Source organism: Canis lupus, chromosome 9 (assembly GCF_011100685.1).
Source record: "Canis lupus familiaris isolate Mischka breed German Shepherd chromosome 9, alternate assembly UU_Cfam_GSD_1.0, whole genome shotgun sequence".
Classification (NCBI taxonomy): domain Eukaryota; kingdom Metazoa; phylum Chordata; class Mammalia; order Carnivora; family Canidae; genus Canis; species Canis lupus.
In genome coordinates this window covers 14,080,318-14,108,271 of record NC_049230.1, presented here as the reverse complement: position 1 = coordinate 14,108,271, position 27,954 = coordinate 14,080,318, and the positions used below count along the sequence as shown (strand labels likewise).

General features: G+C 38.7%; 1 protein-coding gene across 1 annotated transcript; it reads right to left on the bottom strand.

The window, feature by feature from the left end:
• Positions 1–27,954, bottom strand: NOL11 (nucleolar protein 11). The gene is made up of 18 exons (XM_038546824.1): positions 27,740–27,954; positions 25,156–25,269; positions 24,988–25,044; positions 21,919–22,067; positions 20,510–20,567; positions 20,064–20,208; positions 16,360–16,548; positions 14,398–14,474; positions 12,293–12,416; positions 11,060–11,148; positions 10,106–10,174; positions 9,455–9,639; positions 9,154–9,279; positions 8,773–9,003; positions 8,266–8,344; positions 6,602–6,694; positions 1,566–1,673; positions 1–1,403 (listed from the first exon to the last, which is right to left on the bottom strand). The coding sequence occupies exons 1-18, from the start codon at positions 27,878–27,880 to the stop codon at positions 1,287–1,289; spliced, it is 2,151 nt and encodes a 716-aa protein (XP_038402752.1). The 5' UTR covers positions 27,881–27,954; the 3' UTR covers positions 1–1,286.

Sequence of the window (27,954 nt, the reverse complement as noted above, 5' to 3'; positions counted from 1 at the left end):
TTTTTAAAAAATCAGTATTTTATTCACTTATAAGGACCATATACAGAAACTGCACTACTATGAAAACCTACATTTTTATTTCTGCTGAGAAGTACAGTATCACTTTAAATTGAGCAAGAAGTCCTATTATATAAAGTAAGCAGGACAGTTAATATATGGGGTTACCCTTGTGTTTCTTTCCTCTTGGGATTAAGAAGAGATTAAGCAGACTGAGAAGCTGTCTGCTAATTGCCATAATTGTAACTAAAGTTTATAGAAAGTAAATGACCTAAAAATGAAGGCTTTTTCCAATGCAAATTAACTGAAGCAATTGGGATTCTGTAACTCTGGGCCTCACAATCACATCTGAATCTATATTTCTGCACTAGAATTTACAGAAATTTTTAACGTATTACAACCCTTCAAATTAAAACAGGTTTCAAAATTATTTACTCAACAGAGACCTGCATAGCTGAGAAATGTTTCAAGTTATGTATAGGGATCTTAATTCACTACCTGAAAGAATGATTTCATTTTTAACAAATATAAACTTGAGTTTATTTTCAAGAAACAAAACACCCATTTTGTCTACATAAAATCTCTCAATGGTCCTAAATCCAAAGAGTTAAAATGGGAAATTCTATGGTCAATCAACTCATAAAACTGTGTTTTTTGTTTTTTTTTTTTTTTTTTACTATTTAGTAATACAAAAACCTAAATTACCAACTAATTATGAAGATAATATGAGATAAATAAATAGAGGTACTGTTAAACTTCTGAGCATGTAAAGCTAAGTGGAAGCAGGGAAAGGACATAAGTGGTAGAAGACAAGAATATGCCTGTACAAAGACCTTTCCCTACTCAGCTTATGGAATCGGCCTCCTCAGTCTCCTGTGAGCACAGGTGAGCTGAGACAGGTTCTCTGATAAAACTACCTTCTTCTTAGAATCATTGTTTCAATGGTAACTTTTTTTTTTTTTTTTTTTACTAAAAGAACTAATCAAAACACACGTAAGAAATTAGATTTTTATCAATACACAAAAAAGTTTACTTAAAATCAGCTCAGTTACATATTTAAAAAAAGTTTCAGAACCTCTCCCCCCCAACTCCCATAAACTAAAATAGGTTCATGTGCAACCTACAGTCCAACCTAGGAGCATCTCTAGGTGATGGTCCGGGTTCTAGCTGACACACTTCTCTTGTCACTGAGAGACACTCACAAACAAAACACATCTCTTGCCTGCATGAGTAGGAAGGATTCACATAAAAGAGCTTCATAAAATATCGATGAAGGACAACTGGTGACATCAGAAGAGTTCCAGCACTTCAATCGAATATAATTCTCTATTATTCTTTTCTTGATTTAGTTTCTGCAGTTCACGAAAACTTACTTCAATCTTGTTGAGCTCGGAACAAATGCATATCTAAAGGAAAAAGTTTCAGAGTGACTTTTACCGTGACTCCTATAAGAACAAATCTTTCATGATTACTTATAGTTATTCCAAGATAAAAATTTTAAGGCTTAATTATAATTTAAGTGATACTTGGGTACAAAAGAGACTCGTATATATCAAATAATCACACACCTGGGATTTCACAAATTTGTAAAGACTTAATAGTAGCCTTTTTGCTTCTGGTATCATTACCACAACAGTAAAATTAGCATCCAGAAGTAGACATATCCAATCCATAATCTGAAGAGAAACAGGAAAAGGAGTTAAGATTTTAGATTTAATTTTGGGTTAATTCATTTTACAAAGTCCACAATTATATCAAACAGCTATAAGAGAAATTAGTCACCTTTATAAAAATCTAAACATTTAAGTTTAGAAATGGAGTAATTTCTAATCAATACAAAAATACTCTTCTTGGGCAGCCCCAGTGGTGCAGCGGTTTGGCGCCGCCTGCAGCCCAGGGCGTGATCCTGGGGACCCTGGATCGAGTCCCACGTCAGGCTCTCTGTATGATGCCTGCTTCTCCCTCTGCCTGTGTCTCTGCCTCTCTCTGTGTCTCTCATGAATGAATAAATAAAATCTTAAAAAAAACAAAACAAAACTCTTCTTGGGGGGATCCCTGGGTGGCGCAGCGGTTTAGCGCCTGCCTTTGGCCCAGGGCGCGATCCTGGAGACCCGGGATCGAATCCCACATCAGGCTCCCGGTGCATGGAGCCTGCTTCTCCCTCTGCCTGTGTCTCTGCCTCTCTCTCTCTCTCTGTGACTATCATAAATAAATAAAAAAAAAAAAAAAAAAAAAAACTCTTCTTGGGTACCCGGGTGGCTCAGTGGTTGAGTATCTGCCTTTGGCTCAGGTCGTGATCTCGGGGTCCTGGGATCGAGTCCCACATCAGGTTCCTTGCAAGGAGCCTGCTTCTCCCTATGCCTATGTCTCTGCCTCTCTCTGTGTGTCTCTCATGAATAAATAAATATAATCTTAAAAAAAAAAAACCCAAATACTCTTTGATTTATACTTGTTATTTTACAAGCATAACTGAATTTTTTTCATAGCATTAACAAGTAAAAAGAAAGCCAGAGTGATATTTATTACAAAGAAGAGTGAGTACTGGTCTCTTCTTTTAAAAGTTTTTTAAATTGCGGCACCTGGTTCGTTCAGTTGGTGAATCATGGGCCTCTTGATCTTGGGGTTGTGGGTTAGAGCCCCATGTTGGGTGTAGAGATTACTTAAAAAATAAATTTTTTTTTAAAGATTTTACTTATTTATCCATGAAAGACAGAGAGAGAGAGAGAGAGGCAGAGACACAGGCAGAGGGAGAAGCAGGCTCCCTGCATGGAGTCCAACATGGGACTTGATCCCAAGTCTTCAGGATCAGGTCCTGGGCTGAAAGCGGTGCTAAACCGCTGAGCCACCCGGTCTGCCCTTAAAAATAAAATCTTGGAAAAAATAAAAAATAAAAATTAAATAAATAAATAAATAAATAAAATGAAAAATAAAAAAATAAAATAAAATTAAAATAAAATAAAAAATAAAGTAAAAGTAAATAAAAAATAAAATAAAATAAAATAAAATAAATAAAATAAAATAAAATAAATAAAATAAAATAAAATAAAATAAAATAAATCTTGGGCAGCTCAGGTGGCTCAGCGGTTTAGTGCCGCCTTCAGCCCAGGGTGTGATCCTGGAGACCTGGGATCGAGTCCCACATTGGGCTCCCTGCATGGAGCCTGTTTCTCCCTCTGCTTGTGTCCCTGCCTCTCTCTCTCTGATGAATAAATAAATAAAATCTTTAAAAAAAATAAAAATAAAAATAAAATCTTAAAAAAAAGCATTGGCAGTTACAGAAAAAGCAACCCACTCATCTCCTACTCTGAAACAGCACTATGCCCCAAGAATAGGGTGTTGTGTATATATATATTTTTTAAGATTTTATGTATCCATTTAAAAAAGAGAGCACACATAAGCAAGGGAGAGTAGCAGGGAGAGGAAAAAGCTAACTTCCTGTTGAGAAGGGAGCCTGACGTGGTGCTTGATGTCAGGACCCCACATTCTGACCTCTGAGCCGAAGACAGATGCCCAACCAACTGAGCCACCCAAGTGCCCCAGGGTGTGTGTATTAAAGATGAACTACCATGAACTAAAATACACTTTAATACTCTACATTTATTAAAGTAATCTACACAATTCTACATCTTCAGATGATGCAGTTAACATGCAAGTATCAGTTATAAAAAAGCATTAAAGAAACTAGTTATCCATCTAGGTGGAGAGGGGAAGGCTGATTTCTATCAAACTCCTTACAGCAAAATAAATTTTCTATGTATCAAGAAATTAAAGATGGAAAAAGAAACCATGAACATAGCAGGGAAAGAAAGGGTGGTTATTTTCATATTCTCAGAGTGGGAATGGCCTTAATCATGACATAACCATAAAGAAGCAAAACAGAAAAAGCTTAATAATTTTAAGAATTAAAAAATTTAAATAAAATTAAAAATTAAAAACCTTATCTATGGCAAAGATAACACTGAAAAAAGTAGAAGGTGATAGGAAAGAAGTACTTATAGTATACTCCACAAAAAAAAAAAAAAAAGGCTAATTTCCTAAAACACAATTCTCATAAGCCAAAATGAAAAAGAAAATGTAATCGAAAAATGAACAAAGAACTTAACATGGCAGTTTACAAAAGGGAATATAAATAGGCAAGAAAAGATGCTTTCAATCCTTCAGAAAGGTACTGGAATTTTTAAAACTAAAAATGTAGAGTGCACCTGGGTGGCTCAGTCAGAAAAGCACAGGACTCTTGATCTCTGGGTTGTGTGTTCAAGCCCCACGCTGGGTGTAGAAAATACTTAATAAGAAGGAAAAAGTGTGTGTGGGTGATTATTTTTTAAAAAAATTTTTAAACTAAAAAATGTATGTACCCTTTATCCAGTAATTTCACTTGTGGGAATTTACCCCACAGGTGTTTTCTCATAATTTCACAAAAGTATCTATATAAAGATGATCACTGAAGGTTTGCTTATAATAGTAAAAACACTGTGAACAACTTAAATGCCAAATGGGACTGATAAATTATAACTCTCCATAAAATGAATAGCATTCATGGTTAAAAGTAATTAGGTAGGGGGGTACCTGGCTGGCTGAGAAGGAAGAGACTGTTAACTCTTGATCTCAGAGTTTTGAGTTGGAGCCTAATGTTGGGTGTAAAGACTACTTAAGGGCAGCCCAGGTGGCTCAGCGGTTTAGCGCCACCTTCAGTCCAGGGTGTGATCCTGGAGACCCGGAATCGAGTCCTGCATCGGGCTCCCTGCATGGAGCCTGCTTCTCCCTCTCCCTCTGCCTGTGTCTCTGCCTTTCTCTCTGTGTCTCTCATGAATAAATAAATAAAATCTTAAAAAAATAAAAAAAGACTACTTAAAAAAATTAAATTAAAAAAAAGGACTGAGGCAGATATATGTTAATTCCTTCAGAAGATGTTCCAAAACACAATACAGAATGAGAAAAGCAAACTGCAAATGGCATGCATACTATGATCTAATTTGTGTTAGAAAGACAAGAGGAAGATATGTTAGGGTAAAGAAAGAAAATTTCCAGACCAAAAAAAAAAAAAAAAAAAAAAACTTTTTCTTTTAAAGGTTTTATTTAAAAAGTAAAATAAAATAAAGGTTTTATTTTTAAGGAATCTCTATACCTAAGGTGGGGCTTGAACTCATAACTCCAAGATCTAGAGTTGCATGCTCTACAGAATGAGCCATACATGAGTCCCAAAAGAAACTCTTAACACTGGTTATCCCTTAGAGGGACTATGGGAGTGGAGATGCAACCTTTAGTATTATTGGAATATTTTAGTACAAAAATTAACTACTTAACAAAATTTTAAGTAGTCAAACTAAGTGCTTCAAGCACTTAATTAGAATAACATTCTTAGAACACAATGAATTCTTTAAAAAAATTTAAGTAATCTGTACACCCAATGTGGGGCTCTAACTCACAACCCCAAGATCAAGAGTCACATGTTCTCCTGACTGAGCCAAGCAGCCAGGTGATTCTAAACACAATAAACTTTTTAATGTTCTAAACTGGTTCTCAAATAAATATTATTTAAAGAATATCAGGAATTTCTCTGAAAACATTTTTTTCGTTAATCTTCTTTTAAGATTAGGACACTTATTATCACCTTCTCCCAAAGAGGCTAAGAAAATCCTTGAAAAGGGTCACAATAAAGAATCAATAATTTTTAAAAAGATTTTATTTATTTATTCATTTATTTATAGAACATGCACATATGCGTGCATCAGCGGAGGAAGAGGGAGAGAGAATCTCAAGGTGACCCCATAATCAGCATAAAGCCCCATGGGGGTCTCACAACCCTGAGATCATGACTCAGACAGAAATCAAAAGTTGGATGCTTAACCAATTGAGCCACCCAGGAGGCCCAAAGAATCAGGAGTTTAAGATGTATTTAAGTTCTCTAAGTACAGAATTATGGCTCTAAATCTATCTTACTCCAGTGAGGGAGGAGGTTCCTATGAACTAGAAGACAAAGAGAAATCAGTCACTGAATTCAAGTTCTGACATTATATATAACCTTATTATTATTTTTTTTTACAGATTTTTCCCAGTACCAAATTCAATTAAGGATTATCTCACCCCTTTGTTTATTGCAGCATTATTCACAATAGCCAAATTATAAAATCACTCGAAGTGTCCATCGACAGATAAAGGAATAGAGGCTGTACATAATATACAGTAGAAGACTACTCAGCCATCAAAAAGAATGAAATCTTGCTATTTGCAGTAACACGGTTGCATCTAGAGGATATTATGTTAAGCAAATTAAGTCAGAGAAAGAGAAATACCATGATTTCACTCATATGTGTAATTTATAAAACAAATGAACAAAGAAAAAAGAGACAAACCAAAAAAAAAAACAAAAACCTCTTAACTAGAGAAAACAAAACTGTTGATTTCCAGAGAGCAGGTGGATGGAAGGATAGGGTAAATAAGTGAAGAGGATTAAGAGTTCATTAATCATGATGAACCCTGGGTGATGTATGGAAGTGTTTGAATCACAATACTGTACACCTGAAACTACTATAATACTGTATATTAGCTATACTCGAATCAAAATAAAAAGTAAAAAATTAAATTAGAAAAAAAACTAGCTTACCTGGTTCAGGGTTGGAGGGTGTAGCCCAGGAAGAGTCATGGTAGCATTTTCACTACACTTCAGATAAAGGAAATACAAATACTGGAGAAATAGCTGGGTAGGAAGAAAAAGGACAATTTATCACCTTGATAGAAAAATGTTCTCTCTGTATAAAGCTAACAAAGAGACTAAAGAATTTTAAGAAGCTACCGGATTTTTTTTTAAATTCATGATAGTCATAGAGAGAGGAGAGAGAGGCAGAGACACAGGCAGAGGGAGAAGCAGGCTCCATGCCGGGAGCCCGACACGGGACTCGATCCCGAGATTCCGGGATCGTGCCCTGGGCCAAAGGCAGGCGTGCTAAACCGCTGAGCCACCCAGGGATCCGAAGCTACCAAATTTAATTATACATCAGGCAAATATACTAGAATCTGGGGACACAAAAAATGAGTAAAACGCAGTCTTTGCCATCAATGAAGAGTTCATTTGGTTTGGGAGGGGTGGCTGGGGAGCTTAATCTGTTTGCAAATAATTAAGTAGAAGAGAGAAAATCCATCTCTCAGCTATTTTTAATTTCTATTTTAAAAACAAAAGCACGGGCAGCATGGGTGGCTCAGCGGTTTAGCACAGCCTTCAGCCTGGGGTGTGATCCTGGAGACCCAGGATCGAGTCCCACGTCGGGCTCCCTGCATGGAGCCTGCCTCTCTCTCTCTATCATAAATAAATAAATAAATAAATAAATAAATAAATAAATAAATCTTTAAAAAATAATAAAAACAAAAACACACACCAAAAACATACATACATATATACATTAATTCACTTATTTACTAAAAAAAAAATCTCTACACCCAACATGGGACTGGAACTCACAAGCCTGAGATCAAATGTCACATGCTCTACCAACTGAGCCAGCCAGGCACTTTTTTTTTTTTTTTTAAGATTTTATTCATTTATTCATGAGAGACGCAGAAGGAGAAGCAGGCTCCCCAAAGAGCAGGGTCCTGATGAGGGACTTGATTCCCTGAAATTGGGGACTAAGACCTGAGCCAAAGGCAGATGCCCAACTGACTGGGCCACCCAGGTGCCCCAGGCATTTTTTTTTTTTTAAAGATTTTATTTATTTATTTGAGAGAAAGCATGTACACTGAGAGGGAGAAGCAGATTCCCTGCTGAGCAGGGAGCCCAATGCAGGGCTCGATCCCAGGACCCTGAGATCATGACCTGAGCCGAAGGCAGACACTTAACCAACTGAGCCAGGCATTTGTTTTTTAACTTAGATTAACCTGGCTTTCAGACTTGGCATCAGGAACATGCTAAGATCTGCCAAACAGAAGTCACTTGAATCCTAGGCACAATTTTTCAGCATAGGGACTGGGAAACAGTCCCTCTTACCGACCTGAAAGAACCTGATAACCTTTCAAATGCCCTAAAGCTGGTTAGGGTTAAGCAGTAAAATTTGAACTAGAAATAGGGGACACCTGGGTGGTTCAGTCAAGTGTCTGCCTTCAGCTCAGGTCATGATCCTGGAATCCTAGGATCAAGCCCCACTCAGGTTCCTGCTCAGCTGGGGGTCTGCTTCTTCCTCTGACCTTCCCTATCTTGTGCTTTCTCTCTAATAACTAAATAAAATCTTAAGAAATAAACCAGAAATAAAATTCTATAGGATGTCTAAGAATACTTACAGTGACATGTTGTGCTGGGATGTCTTTCAAGTGAGGCAGAAGAAACATTTCACTGTAAGCTGAATGAAGAATTGCATTTCTACTTATGACTAAAGGAAAACTTGTTTCAATAAAGTCTTTTCTACTGAAATTATGAGTAACTCCCTTCCCCAATGATATATTTTCTAAATTTATAGAAAGTTATACTTTTCTCAAAGAACTCTATCACTGAACTTCCTCATAATCACTAGAGGTCACCTGAAAACTTCACTCTTATAAGTGGTATTTATCAAGAATACTATTTTTTAGAATTGAGAGAGCTTCTGCCTTCACAAAGCTTCTTAAATCAGGTGTCATTAAGTTGTTTGCATATAGAATTGACTGTACTCCATTTTCTAGCAGAAACTGAAAAGAAAACTGGAAAATAGAAAAGAAAGCTTCTGAGATGATCCAATTATGCCTTAGTTACTGCTCAGCACTTGACTGTATGGAAAGAGACAATGTAGGGGAAACTGTTTCAAAGGATACAGCAGAGCTGCTCTCTTTGGTATCACAGGGCACGAAGTGGTCTCTTCTGCTGTGTCCTGAGGCTTTTTGTTTAACTCCCGATCACAGTTATCACAGTTTTCTTCTTCAGGATTGAAGCCATTGTGAAGAATTTCCGTTTGCTCTTCCATTTTCTCCTCTTGCACAGAATCAATATAGTCAGAAACTGATTCCATATTGATTTCTGCTTCTTGAAGACTGTCATCACTAATGCTATCATCACGTTAATTGGAAGAGAAATGAATTCTTATCACTGCATGAACTCACTGGAAAAATGTTCATTTTATAAGCATCAAAGTTTCAGAAATTGAGTAATGTAAAAGATTAAAAATGCAGAAAAAGGACCATCAGCTTCTAACTTACCTTAAGAAAATTTTTAAGCAAGCACAGGTGACTGATTCAGGAATGTCAGGGAACTGTTGTAGACAGAGCTGTAACATCTGTACATCTGTCTTTTCTAAGGCAACTTCCATTAAGCCAGGGCACAAGCTAAGAGAAACAACCATGAATCATTTTTGTATATTAAGAAAAATCTCAAAAAAAAAAAAAAAAAGAAAAATCTCAACTGCAAATAATGTATAAGCTTTTACAGAATATGAATATTAGAATTGTAAAAAAGTCAAAAGAGTTATGCATAGAGAGTTTGGTATACAAAAACATTTACCTGTAAGAAAGCACATGTGTTCGGATAAGCTGCATCAGAGCGTTCCGGGGATAAAATGATGGTTCTACTTTATGTCTTCCCAGAAGTTCTAATACTATATCCCCAATAATAGTATGAAAATCAGGGGTCTGCTTACTAGCCAAAAATTTACATAGTTCTTCTACAATGCGTTTTTCTGAATCTTTCTGAAAGGGCAGAAATAACAAGAGTTCAGTTTGGTACAATAATAAATGTCACTCTGAACTTAGCAGTTCCTTGCTCAACATTTTCTTCAATTGTCAACAGTATTTATGCATTCCTATGAAACTAGAGTTGATACTACAATTTGCTGCACAAAGATAAACTACAAAACATAAAACACAACAAAAAACAAGGCCAAGGTTTAGAAATCAAATTAAGAGGGTAAGTTACAAATATATTCAATGCAAAGGTGAAAGAGATAGTGATGAGGCCACCATCATTACAGTAACCTCCCAAAATGCTCAGTAAGAGACAACGAGCCAAAGTACTGGATGTCTCTGACAACCTTAACACACTAAACAAATGTTAGCTAGAGATATAAAGGTAGCTCATCATAATTAGAATGAAAACTAGATGAGATTTCTTTCAACCACTTGAGTTGATTTTTCTTATTTCTAGTATTGTATTTACCTTTATAGTTGACAAAAGTTGTTTGGATGGTGGAGGCTGTACACTCACTTCAATTTTTCTTCTCCTTAACTGCAATTAAATAAATTGATTAAGATCTTAAAACAATGCAAAAGATCCAAAATACACTTAGAAGAATACAAAATGTCCTAAACAGACTAGAATAGTACACATGCTCTAATCAAACACTTTTAAAAACATTTAAGTTTGTTACAATGAAAAGTGGGTTTATTTCAACTAACTTAAATACCTTTAAGACTTCTAAGGTTTTTGTTTTTTTAAACACAAAACAAAATCTCTATGTTCAGGAAGGTATTATTACTAATTGTGAACTGTCCATTTTCACACCTGTGTCTTACACACACCTATAAAAACTGGACTACCTGTGTAGTCCAGGTGTCAGTAACCTGATAAAAGATGTCAGGTTACTGGGTTCAAGATTCAAGTTGCCCTGTCATTAAGATCAAAGCTACAGGGCTCCCTGGGTGGCTCAGCAGTTTGGTGCCTGCCTTTGGCCCAGGGCATGATCCTGGAGTCCTGGGATCAAGTCCCATATCGGGCTCCCTGCATGGAGCCCGCGTCTCCCTCTGCCTATGTTTCTGCCCGCCCCCCCACCCATGTCTCTCATGAATAAATAAATAAAATTAAAAAAAAAAAAAGAAAGAAGGATCAAAGCTACAGGGATGCCTGAGTGGCTCAGTCCATTGAGTGCCTGCCTTAAACTCAAGCCATGATCTTGGGATCCTGGGATGAAGCTCATGTCAGGCTCCCCGCCCCTCTCCCTCTACCCCTCCCACCAGTCACATGTACACACGCTCTCTCAAATAAATAAAATCTAAAATATAATCAAAGCTATAAGAGTTGTACAGATATGAATCATTAAGATACCTTTTCCTTTCCTTTTTTTTTTTTTTTTGATATCTGCATTAACATTTCTATCTCAACCACCAAACTTACAATTCTCTTCGACTGCTCTGAGTTCTGGGATCCAAATCCATACCCCCGAGATGTTTCCCAGTTTACAAAATGAGGCACAGTCTGAGTGCCTAAGAAAACACAAAGTATACAATTTCTTGAATTTTTTGACCTACTGTATTTAGCCAACCAAAGAACAACAAAAACAACCATTTGTGCATAATTCAAGAGAAGCTTTCAAGACCACAGAATTCTCCTGATAAACCCAGATCAATATGTCACAATACAGTATAAGAGGGCACTCTGAGGGACGCCTGGGTGGCTCAGCAGTTAAGTGCCTGCCTTTGGCCCAGGGCGTGATCCTGGAGTTCTGGGATCGAGTCCCACATCGGGCTCCCTGTATGGAGCCTGCCTCTCTCTCTCTGTGTCTCTCATAAATAAATAAGTCTCAAAAAAAAAAAAAAAAAAAAGAGGACACTTTGAGGTCTTATTTGCTTAAGCATCGTCCTTTGGCTCAGGTCAAGATCCCAGGGACCTGGAATCCAGCCCTATATCAGGCTCCCTGCTCAGTGGAAAATCTGGTTTTTCCTTTCTTTCTCCCTCCGCCTCCCCCCTTCTCGTGCTCACTTTCTAATAAATAAAATCTTAAAACAAAAACAAACCACAACCAATACAGTGTATGGCTGTGACCAGCAATGCTAAGCCAACATCTGAGACCACTAGTAAACCCAGGAGGGTAAAAGTATTAATGAGTTTGTCTGGGGGACTCTCCCATTGCCCCTGAAGTCAGAACCCTGATGTTCAAAACAGTGTAGCTCTTCAGCCTGCAGCAATACCTACAATGTAACTGTTCCCAAGGTAGATACCTGGGTCAAGGAAACATCAAAGAACAGCAGCAAATTTCAACATCAAAATTAAGCTCTGTAAACTGATGGTTGTAGAAATCTATGTCAAACTGGAACTTAATAAAATGGTTTATATTAATAAAAAATCAGAAGGTTCTGGGGCACATGGCTGTCTCAGTAGGTAGAGCTTGTGACTCTTGATCTCAGGGTCATGAGTTCAAACTCTACAATGGACACAGAAGTTACTTGAAAAAAACAAACAGGGGTGCCTAGGTGGCTCAGTCAGTTGAGCATCTGCCTTCAGCTCAAGTCACAATCCCAGGGTTCCCTGCTCAGCAAAGAACCTGTCTCTCCTTCTTCATTTACCACCTCCCACTCACACTCTTTCACTGTAATAAATAAAATCTTAACAAACAAACAAAGTTCCTACCTGGATCTTGACTATGCTTGAGTTTTCCAAGAGCACCTGCTAATGAAGATACTTCACACTTGTATGGAATCACAGTAAGAAATTTTCCATGTAGCATAAATAAATTTTCCCCATAATACCAGAGCTATAAAAAATGTTATAAAAAATAAGCAGTTTTTTTCTCTTCTAAGATCTGAGTTTCATTTATAAAAATAACTTGTAACCCCCTCCAAAAAATAAATAACTTGTAGTATGAGCAATCTTAATATAACAAAAAACAAGACAAAGTTAAGTTTCCAGAATAATCTTACATGTACAGCTTATTAAGTGAGTAGGTTTACAAAACTCTTATTTTTGCTCACATCTAAATGAAGCATAATTAAAAAAAAAAAACACAATTTATTTATTCATGAGAGACAGAGAAAGAGAGAGAGAGAAAAGCAGGCTCCATGCAGGGAGTGTGATGTGGGACTCAATCCCGGATCCTGGGATCACATCCTGAGCCAAAGGCAGACGCTTAACTGCTGAGCCACCCAGGCATCCCAGGAATGAAGCATAATTATTTTTTTAAATTTTATTTACTTATGATAGTCATATATATAGAGAGAGGCAGAGACATAGGCAGAGGGAGAAGCAGGCTCCATGCACCAGGAGCCCGATGTGGGATTTGATCCCGGGTCTCGAGGATCGCGCCCTGGGCCAAAGGCAGGAGCCAAACCGCTGCGCCACCCAGGGATCCCTGAAGCATAATTTAAAGAATACTCTTTACTTCTAAAAATCTGACCAATATATGGCATTTCATTATTTAAAATTAATATTGCCACTGTCACACATCTATTAACGTAATAATTACCAAGGCTACTGTAACAGGGCGCTCTGTTAAAAATGTGGTAGATGAAAAAAGCAGAATTTAACATTCTATCTTATCATTCAAATTTAAAAAATAATAAAATATAAGATGGATATATGAACAAAAAGCTTTAAAGAACATGGAAATCAAACAAGTTTGTTAGAGTGGTAGAACTGTGAGTGGTTAATTTTGTTATTATTTGTTTAAATACAAGTAAGAATATTCTATGCTGTGGAATCTAGTCTCCTTCTTTAATCCCAATGATCTATAACACTGTATTATCTTGACTACATTTTATTTGTATACAAATATGCATTCACTAAAGAACCAATCCTTACTGAGCACCTTTGACAGACACTGAAGATAAAATGTATAACAAAATAGACAAGGACTCCTGCCTCAAGAAGTTTAGTCTTAAATTTTAACTCTTCAATAATTCTTATGCAAGGGGCACTAGGGGGCTCAGTTAAACATCTGACCCAATTTCAGCTCAGATCATGATCTAAGGGTGGTGAGATTGAGCCCTTTTCTCTTTCTCCTCTCCCTCTGTCCCTCTCCTCCTACTCATGCCAGCCCTCCCTCTTTTTTAGCTCTCTCAAACAAATCTTAAAAATTATTCTTATGTAACTCCATTATGTTTACCATATAATCTAAAAGATTAATTTATTAGGAAAAGTAATAGCCCTGGCTTATGGTTCAAAATACAGAAGTAGAGAAGACACCTGCCTTCGGCTCAGGGTGTGATCGTGTGGTACCAGGATCGAGTCCCGCATCGGGCTCCTTGCATGGAGCCTGCTTCTCCTCCCTCTGCCTGTGTCTCTGCCTCTCTCTCTCTGTGTCTCTCATGAATAAATAAATAAAATCTTTAAAACACACAAACAAAATACAAAGATAGAGGCTCCTGGCAGGCTTCGTAGAGCATATGACTCTTAGTCTTGAATTCAAGCCCCACATTGGATGTAGAGAATAGTTTAAAAAAAATAATAAAAAATAAAGATATTTAAAAAGAAATACAAAAGTAAAAACATCAAACCAAGGAGTAGCTATGTTTTATTTATTATTCTTCCTTGATCTAAAATTACCTATAGTGTTTTCAAGGTGACAAACTTAATAAAAATTGAAATACCAAATTAAATATCTCATAGGTAAAGAATATTTTTCAATTTTTTTAATCAAAAACTGCCAAATCATTGAAATCTGGAGTCTCTCCCCTTATACTACATTTATCATGCATAAGATTATCTAAATTTGAAAATCTCCAAAGACAGAAACTTACTTGACCACTGGTCCCCTGTGGTAGCTCTTTGGAAGTCTGTAGTGTTTGAAATTTTGTGTTCCATATGGAGACGCATTCTGTAAAATAAGACATGCAAATTCAGATGTCATGCCACATATAAACATGAGGCTGACTGTGGTGGTGAAGGAAATGGGGAGATTAGGAAGAGTCCTAAGTACATACTTAAGTCTTGCTTTATTAGTATAAAACTGAGTAATGAAGACAGTGATTGGGTGCCTGGGTGGCTCAGTCAGTTAAGCATCTGCCTTTGGCTCAGGTCATGATCCCAGCTCCTAGGTTCAAGTCCCACGTCAGGTTCCCTGTTCACTGAAGAGTCTGCTTCTCCCTCTTCCTCTCCCTCTGCCCCTATCCCCTCACTCATGTTCTCTGTCTCAAATAAATAAATAATCTTAAAAAAAAAAAAGACTGTGATTGCCACAGAACCTCAAGGAAATGAGATCTTATAACAAGAAATGGGTATGTGTGGGAATAGGGGCATATAGGATATCTTATATACTTTCCCCTCAATTTTGTTGTGAACCTTAAACTGCTCTAAAAGAATAAAGTGTTAATAATAGTAATAATAATAAATTAGTAATAAATGTTGATATGGAGAGGGCTCTATGATCTCTCAGGTAAGTGAACAAATAAGGTGCACAACAGTATGAATGGTATACTACCATTCACATAAAAAAAGGAAAGAAAAATAAGTAGTAATACTTGTTTGTATACATGTGAAAACACTCTATAAAGAGACACTGAAAGCTCTAACAGTACTTACTGGGTTTTGGGGGTTAGAGTAGGAAGCAGAAACAGGGATGATGGTGGGGGGACAGAGGGACAGCACAGCATAGTAAAAAGTGCCAGGACTTAAGAACAGTAAGGTATGTGGCCTAAGAAAAAGAATCATTCTATTTAGTTTAGTTATCTGATTTGTAAAATATAACTATTAAAGTTATTAAAGAGAGTATTAAAGTGATAATTACTTTCTCCCCCTAGTGGTGGTGTTGGAAGATTGATACAAACAATAAGCTAATAATATACATAAAATGCCTGGCACAGGATAGCTATGCTTTAACTAGTAGCTCCTATCTTAATAAGAGGGGAGAAACACAGGAAAAAAGTACACAAATAAGGATGGGTAAATTAAGTGTATAGTCAGTAGGGAGCCTGGACGGAATAAATTAAAGGATTCTTGCTCCGAAATTAGAGATTGGAGATGGTGGATGGAGTCTAGGCCACAGAGAGACCTGAACACTAGGCAGATTTCTTAGTTCTGTAGCATGGCCTGAAGATCCCAATCTTGTACTGGCTAGCAACAAATGTATTCTTCATGACAGACAAGTCTGTGTGTGTGGAGGGGTATTTGGGGGTGAGGTGAGATGAAAATGAGAATTATGCTCTGAAATCAGAGATGAAAAAGCATACTACTGGTCCCTGAAGTTTAAGCTGTCCAAGTCTAGTGGATTTCCATTCTTGTAATCTAGTCACTAAGCGATTTCCATTTCTTATAGTCTAGTCATCAGGCTATGAATTCAATTCTCTACTGCTAGGCTTACCAATGATCAAATGTCTATAGTTGACACAGATACTTGCAGTTTTTATTCCTTTAAGACATTAGTCATGAATAAGGTAGTGATACAAGGAAATGTCTCAAAAAGATGGGGCACCTGGCTGGCTCAGTCCGTACGACATGTGACTCTTGATCTCGAGACTGTGTGTTTGAGTGTTCAGTACAGAGAAACTAAAGTTAATAAAGTTAAAAAAGATTAACTAATGTAAGATGAAATCAAAGACCTATTCAAGAAGAGTTAGGAAGCTATAAAAACAATTTCAGTATAATGCTAAAGAAAATGAATGGGTGATAATAAAAAAGAAAATGAAGACTAAAAGGTACACTTTGAAGGGAAAATCCATAGAACATCTTAATTGAAAAAAAAAATTGATCAGATTTCAAGTCACCCTTGGAAGCTGGCAGTGGTGGTCCAAGGACTGCTATATGATCTTGATCCAGGACAGTGAGTGCAATACCATTTCGAACATTACCAGACACCACAGTCTTCAGCAACAGTGATCTAACCACTCTCTGATTTTTTTCTGGGTCATTCGGATGTATTGGTATCAAGCTTTTATATATACACCCATCAGAGCCTGTTGGAAACAAGTATTTCTTCTTCATTATCAGTTAAAAGACAGTTCTATATCTGTTAAAATTAAAGATACTAGAGGCTGTTTATAAGTTTTACCAATATGATACAGGATACAATCAGAAAAATAAACAAATTTAATAATCATATCACTCTATGCTTTCCCTTAAACTGTACCACAGGGGATCCCTGGGTGGCTCAGCGGTTTAGCGCCTGCCTTTGGCCCAGGGCGTGATCCTGGAGTCCTGGGATCAAGTCCCACGTTGGGCTCCCAGCATGGAGCCTGCTTCATGGAGCCTGCTTCTCTGCCTCTCTCTCTCTGTCTATCATGAATAAATAAATAAATAAATCTTAAAAAAAAAAAAAAAACTGTACCACAAACCTAAAACTGAGGGATAAATATTATTAATAAAACTCTCTGAGGCAGGCAGCCCAGGTGGCTCAGTGGTTTAGCGCTGCCTTCGGCCCAGGGTCTGATCCTGGAGACCCCGGATCAAGTCCCATGTCAGGCTCCCAGCATGGAGCCTGCTTCCCCCTCTGCCTGTGTTTCTGCTTCTATGTCTCTCATGAATAAATAAAATCTAAAAAAACAAAAACAAAAACAAAAAAAAACCCTCTCTGAGGCGCTTGAGTGGCTCAATTGGCTAAACATCTGCTTCAGCTCAGGTCATGATCGTGGGGTCCTGGAATGAAGCCCCACTTCGGGCTCCCTGCTTGGTGGGGAGTCTGCTTCTCCCTCTCCCTCTGCTCCTGCTAATAGTCATAAAAAAAACCAAACCTCTCATAAGAAATGTCACAATAGCTAAATACTTGTAATAACCTAAAATATGAGAGTAAATTCAGGAATGCAATCTATAGTCACTAAAAGGATATATCTCACATTCAAAATTAATCAGCATTCTGGCCTATATATGACATTTCTCTTGACTCCATCATCCGGAAAACCATATGAAATTGCTCTCTTTTGGTACCTCAATGGAATATTGGCAATTTTATTGTGGTTTTATTTTATTTTATTTTTTTAAAGATTTTATTTATTTATTCATAGACACAGAGAGAGAGAGAGAGGCAGAGACACAGGGAGAGGGGGAAGCAGACTCCATGCAGGGAGCCTGATGTGGGACTCAATCCCGAGTCTCCAGGATCACACCCAAGGCTGCAGGCGGCGCCAAACCGCTGCGCCACCAGGGCTGCCCTTATTGTGGTTTTAGATACATCATGAAGATTCTATGATCTTTTGGTTCAGGCTTCCTTATTTCAATATTCATTCAATAAGCTAAAACATAACTCATAAACTTTCATCTAACAATAAGTATATCTGGGGCATCTGGTTGGCACAGTTGGTAGAGCATACAACTCTTAATCTCAGGGTCATGAGTTCAATCCCCATGTTGGGCATGAAGGCTACTTAAACCAAACCAAACCAAACCAAACCAAACCAAACCAAACCAAACCAGTACGTGTATCTTATACACTAATCTATAAGAAAACCAGTCCATCTTAAAGAAAGCCATTAAGTGGATTTCAAAGACCTTCTAGAGATGCCTGGGTGGTTGTTGGTTAAGTGTCTGCCTTCGATCAGGTCATGATCCCAGGGTCCTGGCATCAAGCCATGAGTCAGGCTCCTGCTCAGTAGGGAGTCTGCTTCTGCTTCTCTCTCTCTTCCTTGCCTGTGCTCTTTCTCTCAAATAAATAAAATTTTTTAAAAGAAGAAAAAACTGGGGATCCCTGGTGGCGCAGCGGTTTGGCGCCTGCCTTTGGCCCAGGGCATGATCCTGGAGACCCGGGATCGAATCCCACATCGGGCTCCCGGTGCATGGAGCCTGCTTCTCCCTCTGCCTGTATCTCTGCCTCTCTCTCTGTAACTATCATAAATAAATAAAAAAATTAAAAAAAAAAAAAGAAGAAAACACTTTAATATGATAAATGATGGGAACTTTTCAATAACCATTGTAAACATTTGTAAAAATCATCACAAAAACTTTTTAAAGATTTTATTTATAAAAAAAAAAAAAAGATTTTATTTATTTGAGGGTTATCTGGGTGGCTCAGCGGTTGAGCATCTGCCTTTGGCCCGGGGTGTAATCCTGGAGTCCTGGGATCAAGTCCCATATCGGGCTCCCTGTATGGAGCCTGTTTCTCTCTCTGCCTGTCTCTGCCCCCCCTCTCTGTGCCTCTCATGAATAAATAAAATCTTACAAAAAAAAAAAAAAAGATTTTATTTATTTGAGAGAGAGAACACGAGTGTGAACAGAGGGAGAGGGAGCCCAATGTGGGGCTCAATGATCTGAGCCAAAGGCAGACAGACACTTAACCAACTGAGCCACCCAGATACCCCCCACAGAAGATTTTTTTTAATTTGGGTGGAGGGGATAATTCAGTGATAGGCATTAAGGAGGCCACCTGATGTAATAACATTGGGTGTTATATGCAACTGATGAACCACTAAATTCTACCTCTGAAACTTTTTTTTTTTTTGAAAGATTTTATTTATTTATTCATGAGAGACACACAGAGAGAGAGGCAGGCTCCACATAGGGAGCCTGACGTAGGACTTGATCCCAGGATTCCAGGATCACGCCCTGGGCCGAAGGCAGGCGCCAAACCACTGAGCCACCTAGGAATTCCCAAAAAGACTTTTTAATTGGGATCCCTGGGTGGCGCAGCGGTTTGGCGCCTGCCTTTGGCCCGGGGCGCGATCCTGGAGACCCGGGATCGAATCCCACATCGGGCTCCCGGTGCATGGAGCCTGCTTCTCCCTCTGCCTGTGTCTCTGCCTCTCTCTCTCTATCATAAATAAATAAAAATTAAAAAAAATTAAAAAAAAAGACTTTTTAATTGTGATAATATGAAAATAATGTTCTTGCTTTTTCCTTAATTCTCTCAAAACAACTTTAAGAAGAGCCATAAAAGATAGGAGGAAGAAGGTATCCACAACGGCTTTCTTTATCCTAGTTAGATAACATTGTAAGATTAGGGTTTTACTTTAGACCATTAGATAAACTCCAAGGCATCAACAAATCTATAAAATGCTGGTTGGCATAGGCCATGAATGCCTTGTTAGTTTCCTTTAGCCCACTTGCCTCCAACAATGTTCAAAGAGGGTACCCTAAAGCTTAAGGCTAGAAAAGAGGACTAAAGGGGCCACTCAATACCAACCTTAGGTATTTTATACTAATTGCAATATCTAAGAGCCTGGACTTATGATAATAAAAATAAAAGATAATTTCCCCCTTTTTATTGGTATTATATTATTATTTATTGCCTATGATAAACCTTAAGACATAAAAAAAGTTACCTGCAGAGAACCAGTGACTTAATGCATGACCAGATAGGGCAAACTGCATAAAGTAAAGGCAGACATGCTTTTATGGAAGCATGTGAAGGGAAGTGCTATAATAGAAAACTGCAAAAAACTAAGATTTTTTTTTTTAAATCTAAGATTCTAACTCAGAAAACCCACTATCCTGTGATAACCCTTTTACTACAATCTCAAAAACGTTACATAAAAACACTTACTTAACGACATCAAAGAGATGACTTTCCGATCCACAGATGCAGTGAACCTCTGTATGACAGATTTTTCTTCATGCCCAAGTAAGAGTGTGTATTTGCTTAAGGTACATGAGTTAAACATTTGTACATAAGCAAAGTAATTCCTGTGCTGTACAAAAAAAGGTTATTTTATTTAAAAATATTGCCATTTCAAGCAACTATATTTAAAGCCAGTTGTTGCTCTCTTCTAATTGTTTCAACGGGTGCTTTAAAAATATCTCTTATCCAATTAAAGTAAAAATGTTCTAAACAATATATCTTTGTAACTAGCAGGTTTTTTAGTACTTAAAAAAATACACAATAAAATAAAATCTTCTGAGAGAAATACTAAATCCCAATTTAGTTTAAACAGTAATGTATGTGAATTTGAAATGTCACAAAATAGGCCAGGAATTAAAGATACCACTTACTTTTTCTGTAATAAAGATTAAAACAGGATGCCTAAATACCATGAAAAATTTTGTCCACCTAAAAAAATAGAAAGAAAAATTATAAAATGCCAAATTACTGGCTGAGAAAAACCTATCAATCTTAATCTAAGAGAGTGTCTTTTATTAAATAATTTTTAGAGTCAAAGAGCCATCAGAGAACTTAATTCAGTGTTTTAAAATATACATCACAGAGAATTAGGAGGCATTTCTTTGTCAAAAGCATTTCTGGATTAAACACAAATTGCTTAACTTCCCAGAGGTTTAAAGACAATGTGAATTGTAAAGTTACAAAAGGGTGGGCATGTCTCAGTATGCAATGACTTCCCCCTCCCTCTTTAAGTCACTTTTGAAACTAGTGCTCTAAAGAAAACATTACAATCTCACCTGCCTTCTTTAAGTGACAGAGGGATATGAGGCAGAAGAAGGTAAAGGGCTTGTAACCAAGGCTATATAGTCAGATTCTGGCAAAGTGGCCATTAAAACTCAGATCCTGGGATCCCTGGGTGGCGCAGCGGTTTAGCGCCTGCCTTTGGCCCAGGGCGCGATCCTGGAGACCCGGGATCGAATCCCACGTCAGGCTCCTGGTGCATGGGGCCTGCTTCTCCCTCTGCATATGTCTCTGCCTCTCTCTCTCTCTCTCTGTGTGTGTGACTATCATAAATAAATAAATTAAATAAATCTTTAAAAAAATAAAAAATAAAACTCAGATCCTCTACCTATATCCACCTTTCCTAAATATTTACTCCAAACAGTTGCTCACACATTAGAGACATTCTACAGGGCTAAGGAACACCTGGTCATTGTCCACATTGTTCATTAAGTACAAGCCTTCCCTTTGACTTTTAGAAATTTAGTTTGCATCGAGTGGCCAGGAGGGGCAGCAAGTTAACTCAACAGGACATGTGACAAAATAATGAGGACCGGAGAAGTGTGAGATCATGAAATTTCCTTCTATCATTTGAGTGAGTCATTTCCCCAGTTTTATTCCAGAATCTGGGAAAGCAGGGAGCTCAAAGCACTATCATGATTTCACTAACAACAAACTCTACTTCTCAGGAGTAAGCGTTCTGATCTTGGCAGTCAGGGCAATATAACAGAAACAGAGATTTTGGTCTCATGGCATTACCCACTTTATCTTCAAATAGCTGATTATCCAGTTTTCTGTCATTAAAACAGGACTCACATGACCCTACAGTTTTCCCAATCACTGATCACTAAGAGGCTTTTGGAGGATGTTAATTTGGCCAATGGCATATAAATGGCTTTTAATTAAGGCTTTATTATATTTATAGCCAAAATACTTTTGAACAAGGCAAAGAATGTCCTAAAAAACATGCACAGTACATTTGTATTATGGAAAAAATTCACTCACAAGTATTGGAACTTACTTTATCACTTCTTCATCAGAGATAACAGTTTCAATTTTCTGCTGGGGCTCTGCAAGCAAGGCCTCTAAACCTCGAACAGCACCTTCCTTAAATAGCACTAAGGGTTCTGTCCCTTGTATTGAATGTATCCTATATACCTCAGCTGACAACTAGAAGAACATAAGAATGCATTAGTTTTTATTCTAAAATAATTCATATCTAAGAGAATAAGGACATTTATAGAAAGCTTATTTTTAAGAACTGATTTGTTTTTGTTTTCATTCTGCTTTATATGTTCCAAAGTCAAATACACAACATAAAATACATACAGAAGCCTTTTGCTCCTTTTCTGTCTATCCTATTCCTTGCTCTCCTCTTAAGTTATCATTTTTTAAAGATTTTATTTATTTTTTTAGAAGATTTTATTTATTTAGAGAGACAGAATGGGAAAATAAGGGAAGGGGAAGAGGGAGATAGAGAGAGAGAGAGTCTCAAGCAGGCTCTGTGTTGAGTGGAGAGCCCAATGTAGGACTTGATCCCACAACGAGTTCATGACCTGAGCCAAAATCAAGAGTCAGACGATTAACCAACTGAGCCATCCAGGTGCCCCCCTTAAGTCATGATTTTTATGAATTTTTGGTTTATCCTTCCATTTTGTGTACTGAAGGTTACGTACAATCTGGCTCTCCAAAATCGGAAGGTAGGGAAAGATATAAATGAAGACACCAATGTAGTTTTAAGCAGTTCAGTGCTTAGACTGATGCCATAATCACAACTACAGCCAGTGACTCTAAGAAAAGAAGTTAACCCCACTGTAAAATAAAGGATCACATTATTGCATTATTGCAAGGTAAATGAAGAGACTGGAAGGAACACCTGGGTGGCTCAGCAGTTGACCGTCTGCCTTTGGCTCAGGGCGTGATCCTGAGGTCCTGGGATGGAGTCCCACAACTGGCTTCCCATAGGGAGCCTGCTTCTCCCTCTGCCTATGTCCTGCCTCTCTCTGTGTGTCTCTCATGAATAAATAAATAAAACCTTTAAAAAAAAAAAAAAGAAGGGCAGCCTGGGTGGCTCAGCAGTTTAGCGCCTGCCTTTGGCCCAGGGCGTGATCCTGGAGTCCTGGGATCGAGTCCCACATCAGGCTTCCTGCATGGAGTCTGCTTCGCCCTCTGCCTGTGTCTCTGCCTCTCTCTCTCTGCATCTCTTGTGAGTAAATAAATAAAATCTTTTTAAAAAAGAAGAAGAAGAAAAGATTGGGGTCAGGTGACAGTACAGTTAGCTAGCTAGAAGTTTCAAGAGTCCAAGTCATAACTGCCATTATATCTCAATCAGTTCTAAAGTTTGCCAATTATACTTAGAGTTAGACATTTAGAACTGGAAGCAACTTTCAAGGTTATCCTAGTTTGAGACCCTCAATTTATAAGTTAAAAAAAGTTAATTAACAAACTTTAGGTCAGGGGGACCTGGGTGGCTGAAGACCTTGATTTGGGCTTATGTCACGATCTCAAGGTTGTAAGAACAAACCCTGCATCTGACTCCTGGCTCACAGGGGAATCTGCTTGAGATTCTCTCTCACCTTCTCCTTCACACCACCCCACTTCGCCACTCACAAGCACACTCTCTCAAATAAATAAATAAATCTTTAAAAAACACACACAGGGACACCTTGGTGGCTCAGTGGTTGAGCATCTGTCTTTGGCTCAGGGAGTGATCCCATCCCAGGATCAGGTCCCACATCGGGCTCCTGCAGGGAGCCTGCTTCTCCCCTTCTCCCTCTGTCTATGGCTCTGCCTCTGTGTCTTTCATGAAATAAATAAATAAAATCTTAAAAGAAAAAACCCACACACACTTTAGGTCACTAGAAGAAAAGGCACTGTTACTCTAACTTCTTTTTTACTGCATTCTGTGCACTCCTAAAAGACATAATGCAGGGGCGCCTGGGTGGCTCAGTTGGTTAAGCATCTGCCTTCGGCTCAGGTCATGAGGCATCAGAACCTGGGACTGAGAACCACATCAGGTTCCCTGCTCAGTGGGCAGTCTGTTTCTCCCTCTCCATCTGATCCTCCTTCGTGCTTGTGCTCACCTGCTCTGTCTTAAATAAATAAAATCTTAAAAAAAAAAAAAAACCCACATAATGCATAAAATTAGCAGGTTCTGGTCCACCTATTTTAAGAAAGGGCACAGTGAAGTTCTCACAAAGGACACACCATAAACATCTAAGCTCATGGAAATCACTGCAAATTTATCATTCAGGAATTATTTAAATCCTTTTCCTTTTTTTTTTTTTTAAGATTTTATTTATTCATTCATGAGAGACACAGAGAGAGAGAGAGGCAGAGACACAGGCAGAGGGAGAAGTAGGCTCCATGCAGGGAGCCCAACATGGGACTCGATCCCAGGTCTCCAGGATCACGCCCTGGGCTGAAGACGGCGCTAAACCACTGAGCCACCCGGGCTGCCCAATCCTTTTCCTTTTTAAAAAAGATTTTATTTATTCATGAGAGACACAGAGAGAGAGAGGCAGAGACATAAGCAGAGGGAGAAGCAGGCTCCATACAAGGAGCCCGAAGCAGGACTCGATCCCAGGTCTCCAGGATCATGCCCTGGGCCGAAGGCAGGTGCCCAATGGCTGAACCACCCAGGCATCCCGAATTATTTAAATCCTTAATCTCGAGGATCCCTGGGTGGATCAGTGGTTTGGCGCCTGCCTTTGGCCCAGGGCACAATCCTGGAGTCCTGGGACTAAGTCCCGCATCGGGCTCCGAGCATGGAGCATGCTTCTCCCTCTGCCTGTGTCTCTGCCTCTCTCTCTCTCTCTCTGTGTGTGTCTAACATGAATAAATAAATAAATAAATAAATCTTAAAAAAAAAAATCCTTAATCTCAGGTAATTAAAGTTTTTATTTGCTAACATATTAACTCATGAACTAAGATGTGTTCCAAGACACACTATAAGAAAACTACAATGAAAAGCTGATATAACTTTTATGCTTACTTTCACAGATGTATTAAGATAAATGAAATACTACATTATAAACTATTCTATCTCACCAATAAGCTAATAAATACATTAGAAAATCCAAAGACTTACTGTAGCTTTAAATACTTTATCCAGGTTTACATCTTCATTACTCCATATTCTCAAAACCTTAAATGAAAACACAGAAGTTAAAAAAGCATTCCACCTTCCACTTATACCTAAAATAATCAACATTTGATTTGTTGTGTATATTATTATATAAAAAGTTTTAAAACTCACCTTATTATCATGTACAACAATATACTCTCCGGTTTGAAAGTTGCACACAGCTGGACATGTTATAACTTGACCTTGTTTCACTGACCAGCTTCCCAAGGGTTTCTGATCAGAAACCTAGTGAAATCAAAATAACATACAACATTTGAAAATTCAATTTCAGACATCACAAGCAATTAAATTTACAATCAAGACAAAAGAAATCATTTAAATAATAACATTTAAAAGTTTCCTCAATTACAAAAGTAAGTATGGGTTGCCTGGGTGGCTCAGTGGTTGAATGTCTGCCTTCGGCTCAGGGTGTGATCCCCGTCTGGAGACTGAGTCCCACATCGGGCTCCCTGTGAGGAACCTGCTTCTCCCTGTCTATGTCTCTGCTTCTCTCTGTGTCTCTCAGGAATAAATAAGTAAAATCTTAAAAAAAAAAAAAAAAGTAGTCACTAAAAGACAAACACTGTATGATTCCACTTAAGAAAGAAAATATTCTCCAAGCATATTTAAAAAAAAAAGAAAGAAAGAAAGAAAGAAAGAAAGAAAGAAAGAAAGAAAGAAAGAAAGAAAGAAAATAGAATGGTGGTTGTCAGGGACTTGGGGAATAGGGAATTATTGTTTAATGGTATAGGATTTCAGTTTTCCAAGATGAAAGTAGTTTGGGAGATGGAGGGTGGTAATGGCTGCACAACATAAACATACTTAATACCCTATATGGTACACTCAAAAAAATGGTTAACATAGTAGTTTTATGTTGTATCTTACTACAATTAAAAATATAAAAAACGGGGGGCTCCTGGGTGGCTCGATCAGTTAAGCAGCTGCCTTGGGCTGGGGTCACGATCTCGGGGTCCTGTGAGGCTCCTAGCTGGCTCCCTGCTCAGGGGGGAGTCTGCTTGTCCTTCTTCCTTTGTCCCTCCTCTCTGATCATGTACTCTCACTCTCTCTAATAAATAAATACTTAAAGATATAAAAAATGTAGGGATGCCTGGGTGGTTCAGTCGGTTAAGTGTCTGCCTTTGGCTCAGGTACTGATCCTGCAGTCCTGGGATGGAGCCTGCCTCCAGTTCTCTGCTCAGCGGTTAGCCTGCTTCTCCCTCTCCCTCTGCTGCTCCCCCCGCTTGCGCTCTCTTGCTCTGTCAAATAAATAATCTTAAAACAAAAAAAACAATTAAAAGTAAGTACACATTAAAAACTTTTAAAAAGTGGGCAGCCCGGGTGGCTCAGCGGTTTAGCACTGTCTTCAGCCCAGGCGTGATACTGGAGACCTGGGATCAAGTCCCATGTCGGGCTCCCTGCATGGAGCCTGCTTCTCCCTCTGCCTGTGTCTCTGCCTCTCTCTCTGTCTCTGTGTCTCTCATGAATAAATAAATAAAATCTTTTAATAAATAAATAAATAAATAGATAAATAAATAATAAAAACTTTTAAAAAGTAAAATGAAAATATAAGTTACTAAAAGAAAAAAGGTAAATACTTTTTAAGTAAATAGTACAGTTAAAAAATGGGATTCCGCTATGCCTTTGATCATGCCAATTCCAATCAGCCACTGTACTGTTATGCAAGAATCGCAAACTTTTTAAAAAGATTTTTTATCTATTCATTTGACACAAAGAACAAGCACATGCAGAAGGAGCCACAGGCAGAAAGAGAAGCAGGGTCCCTGGTCATCAGGGAGTCCCATGTAGGACTCAATCCCAGGACCCTGGCATCATGACCTGAGCCGAAGGCAGACGCCCAACTGACTGAGCCACCTAGATGCTCCGGAATTGCAAAATTTCAATTCCACTTGACAGTCGAGGTACAAACCAACAGCGTCATCAGAAGAGTCAAGACCAGCAGACACTATAAGGAATGCTGGCAACCCGTTCCCAAAACTTCCAAGTAGCTAGCTAGCTTCTTAAAGACACAGGAAACTATGTTCAGCAGTTCAGATAAAAAATAATTACTTTCTAGGAGACCAGTGAAAGCAAAACTGTTTAAAAGGAGCTTTGAGAAAAAGAGTTCGGATAAAAAGTGGGCGGGACACGTACAGAGCCTGACCAGGACTCATCCCAAGGATCTACCGCCTGTGGTTGGCAATAGCTCAATCGGAATCAAGATTCCAATCAAGCCATCAAATCAAGCAAAACAACTCGCAAAACTTTTTTTTTTTTTTGCCCCAAGGAGAGGGAAGAATTATACGGGATGGACACAAAGCTAAACCACTCTTCCCACGCTGCCAGTCACTCTCCCCCGCGCAATCTCCGTTGAACGCCCCCGCGGGCAGCCAGGGTAACGAGGCAGCCCGGGAGGGGACCTGAAGGCCTTCACCCGGAGATGCGGAGATGCGCAGCGAAAGCACAGCTTTCCTCTCTGAGGCTAGCCCACGTGCACTGAGACGCTCCGCCGCCTGCAAGTCGGGTCTATGCCTCTCCCTCCAGGAAAACCACCAAGTCCTATTCTAGACCTCATTTAGCTTCTGGAGAGGCCGAGTCTGCTCCCCAATAAGCCGCTCGATGACCTCTTTCCTGAAGCCGTGAGAAACCTGCGGCTCTGGCTCAGTGCTCGGAACCGGGAGAGACCTCAGCGCGGGCTCTCCGATCATATCGCCCTCACCTTATAGAGGATGACGGTCCTGCCGCCGTCCGTCACTAGAAACTGGTCAGGTCTGTCGCTCTGCTCCACGCCTAGGAGTCCGTGAGGCCCGGCACCCAACGGTACCGCGGACAACGTGAAACCCTCCTCCAAGGCTGCCATTTTGGGCAAACCTGCGGACTGCCGCGCATCCCTCCCGGCAGGCTTTGCGCTTTCTCTCGCGAGAACTAGGAGCC

Excerpts from the sequence above, each read along its gene's own strand:
- NOL11 (XM_038546824.1), bottom strand. The coding sequence starts at position 27,880 with ATGGCAGCCTTGGAGGAGGGTTTCACGTTGTCCGCGGTACCGTTGGGT. Across the intron at positions 25,045-25,155 it reads TTGTTGTACATGATAATAAG|GTTTTGAGAATATGGAGTAA; the intron begins GTGAGTTTTAAA and ends TTTTCATTTAAG. Across the intron at positions 1,404-1,565 it reads ACAAATTTGTGAAATCCCAG|ATATGCATTTGTTCCGAGCT; the intron begins GTGTGTGATTAT and ends TTTTTCCTTTAG.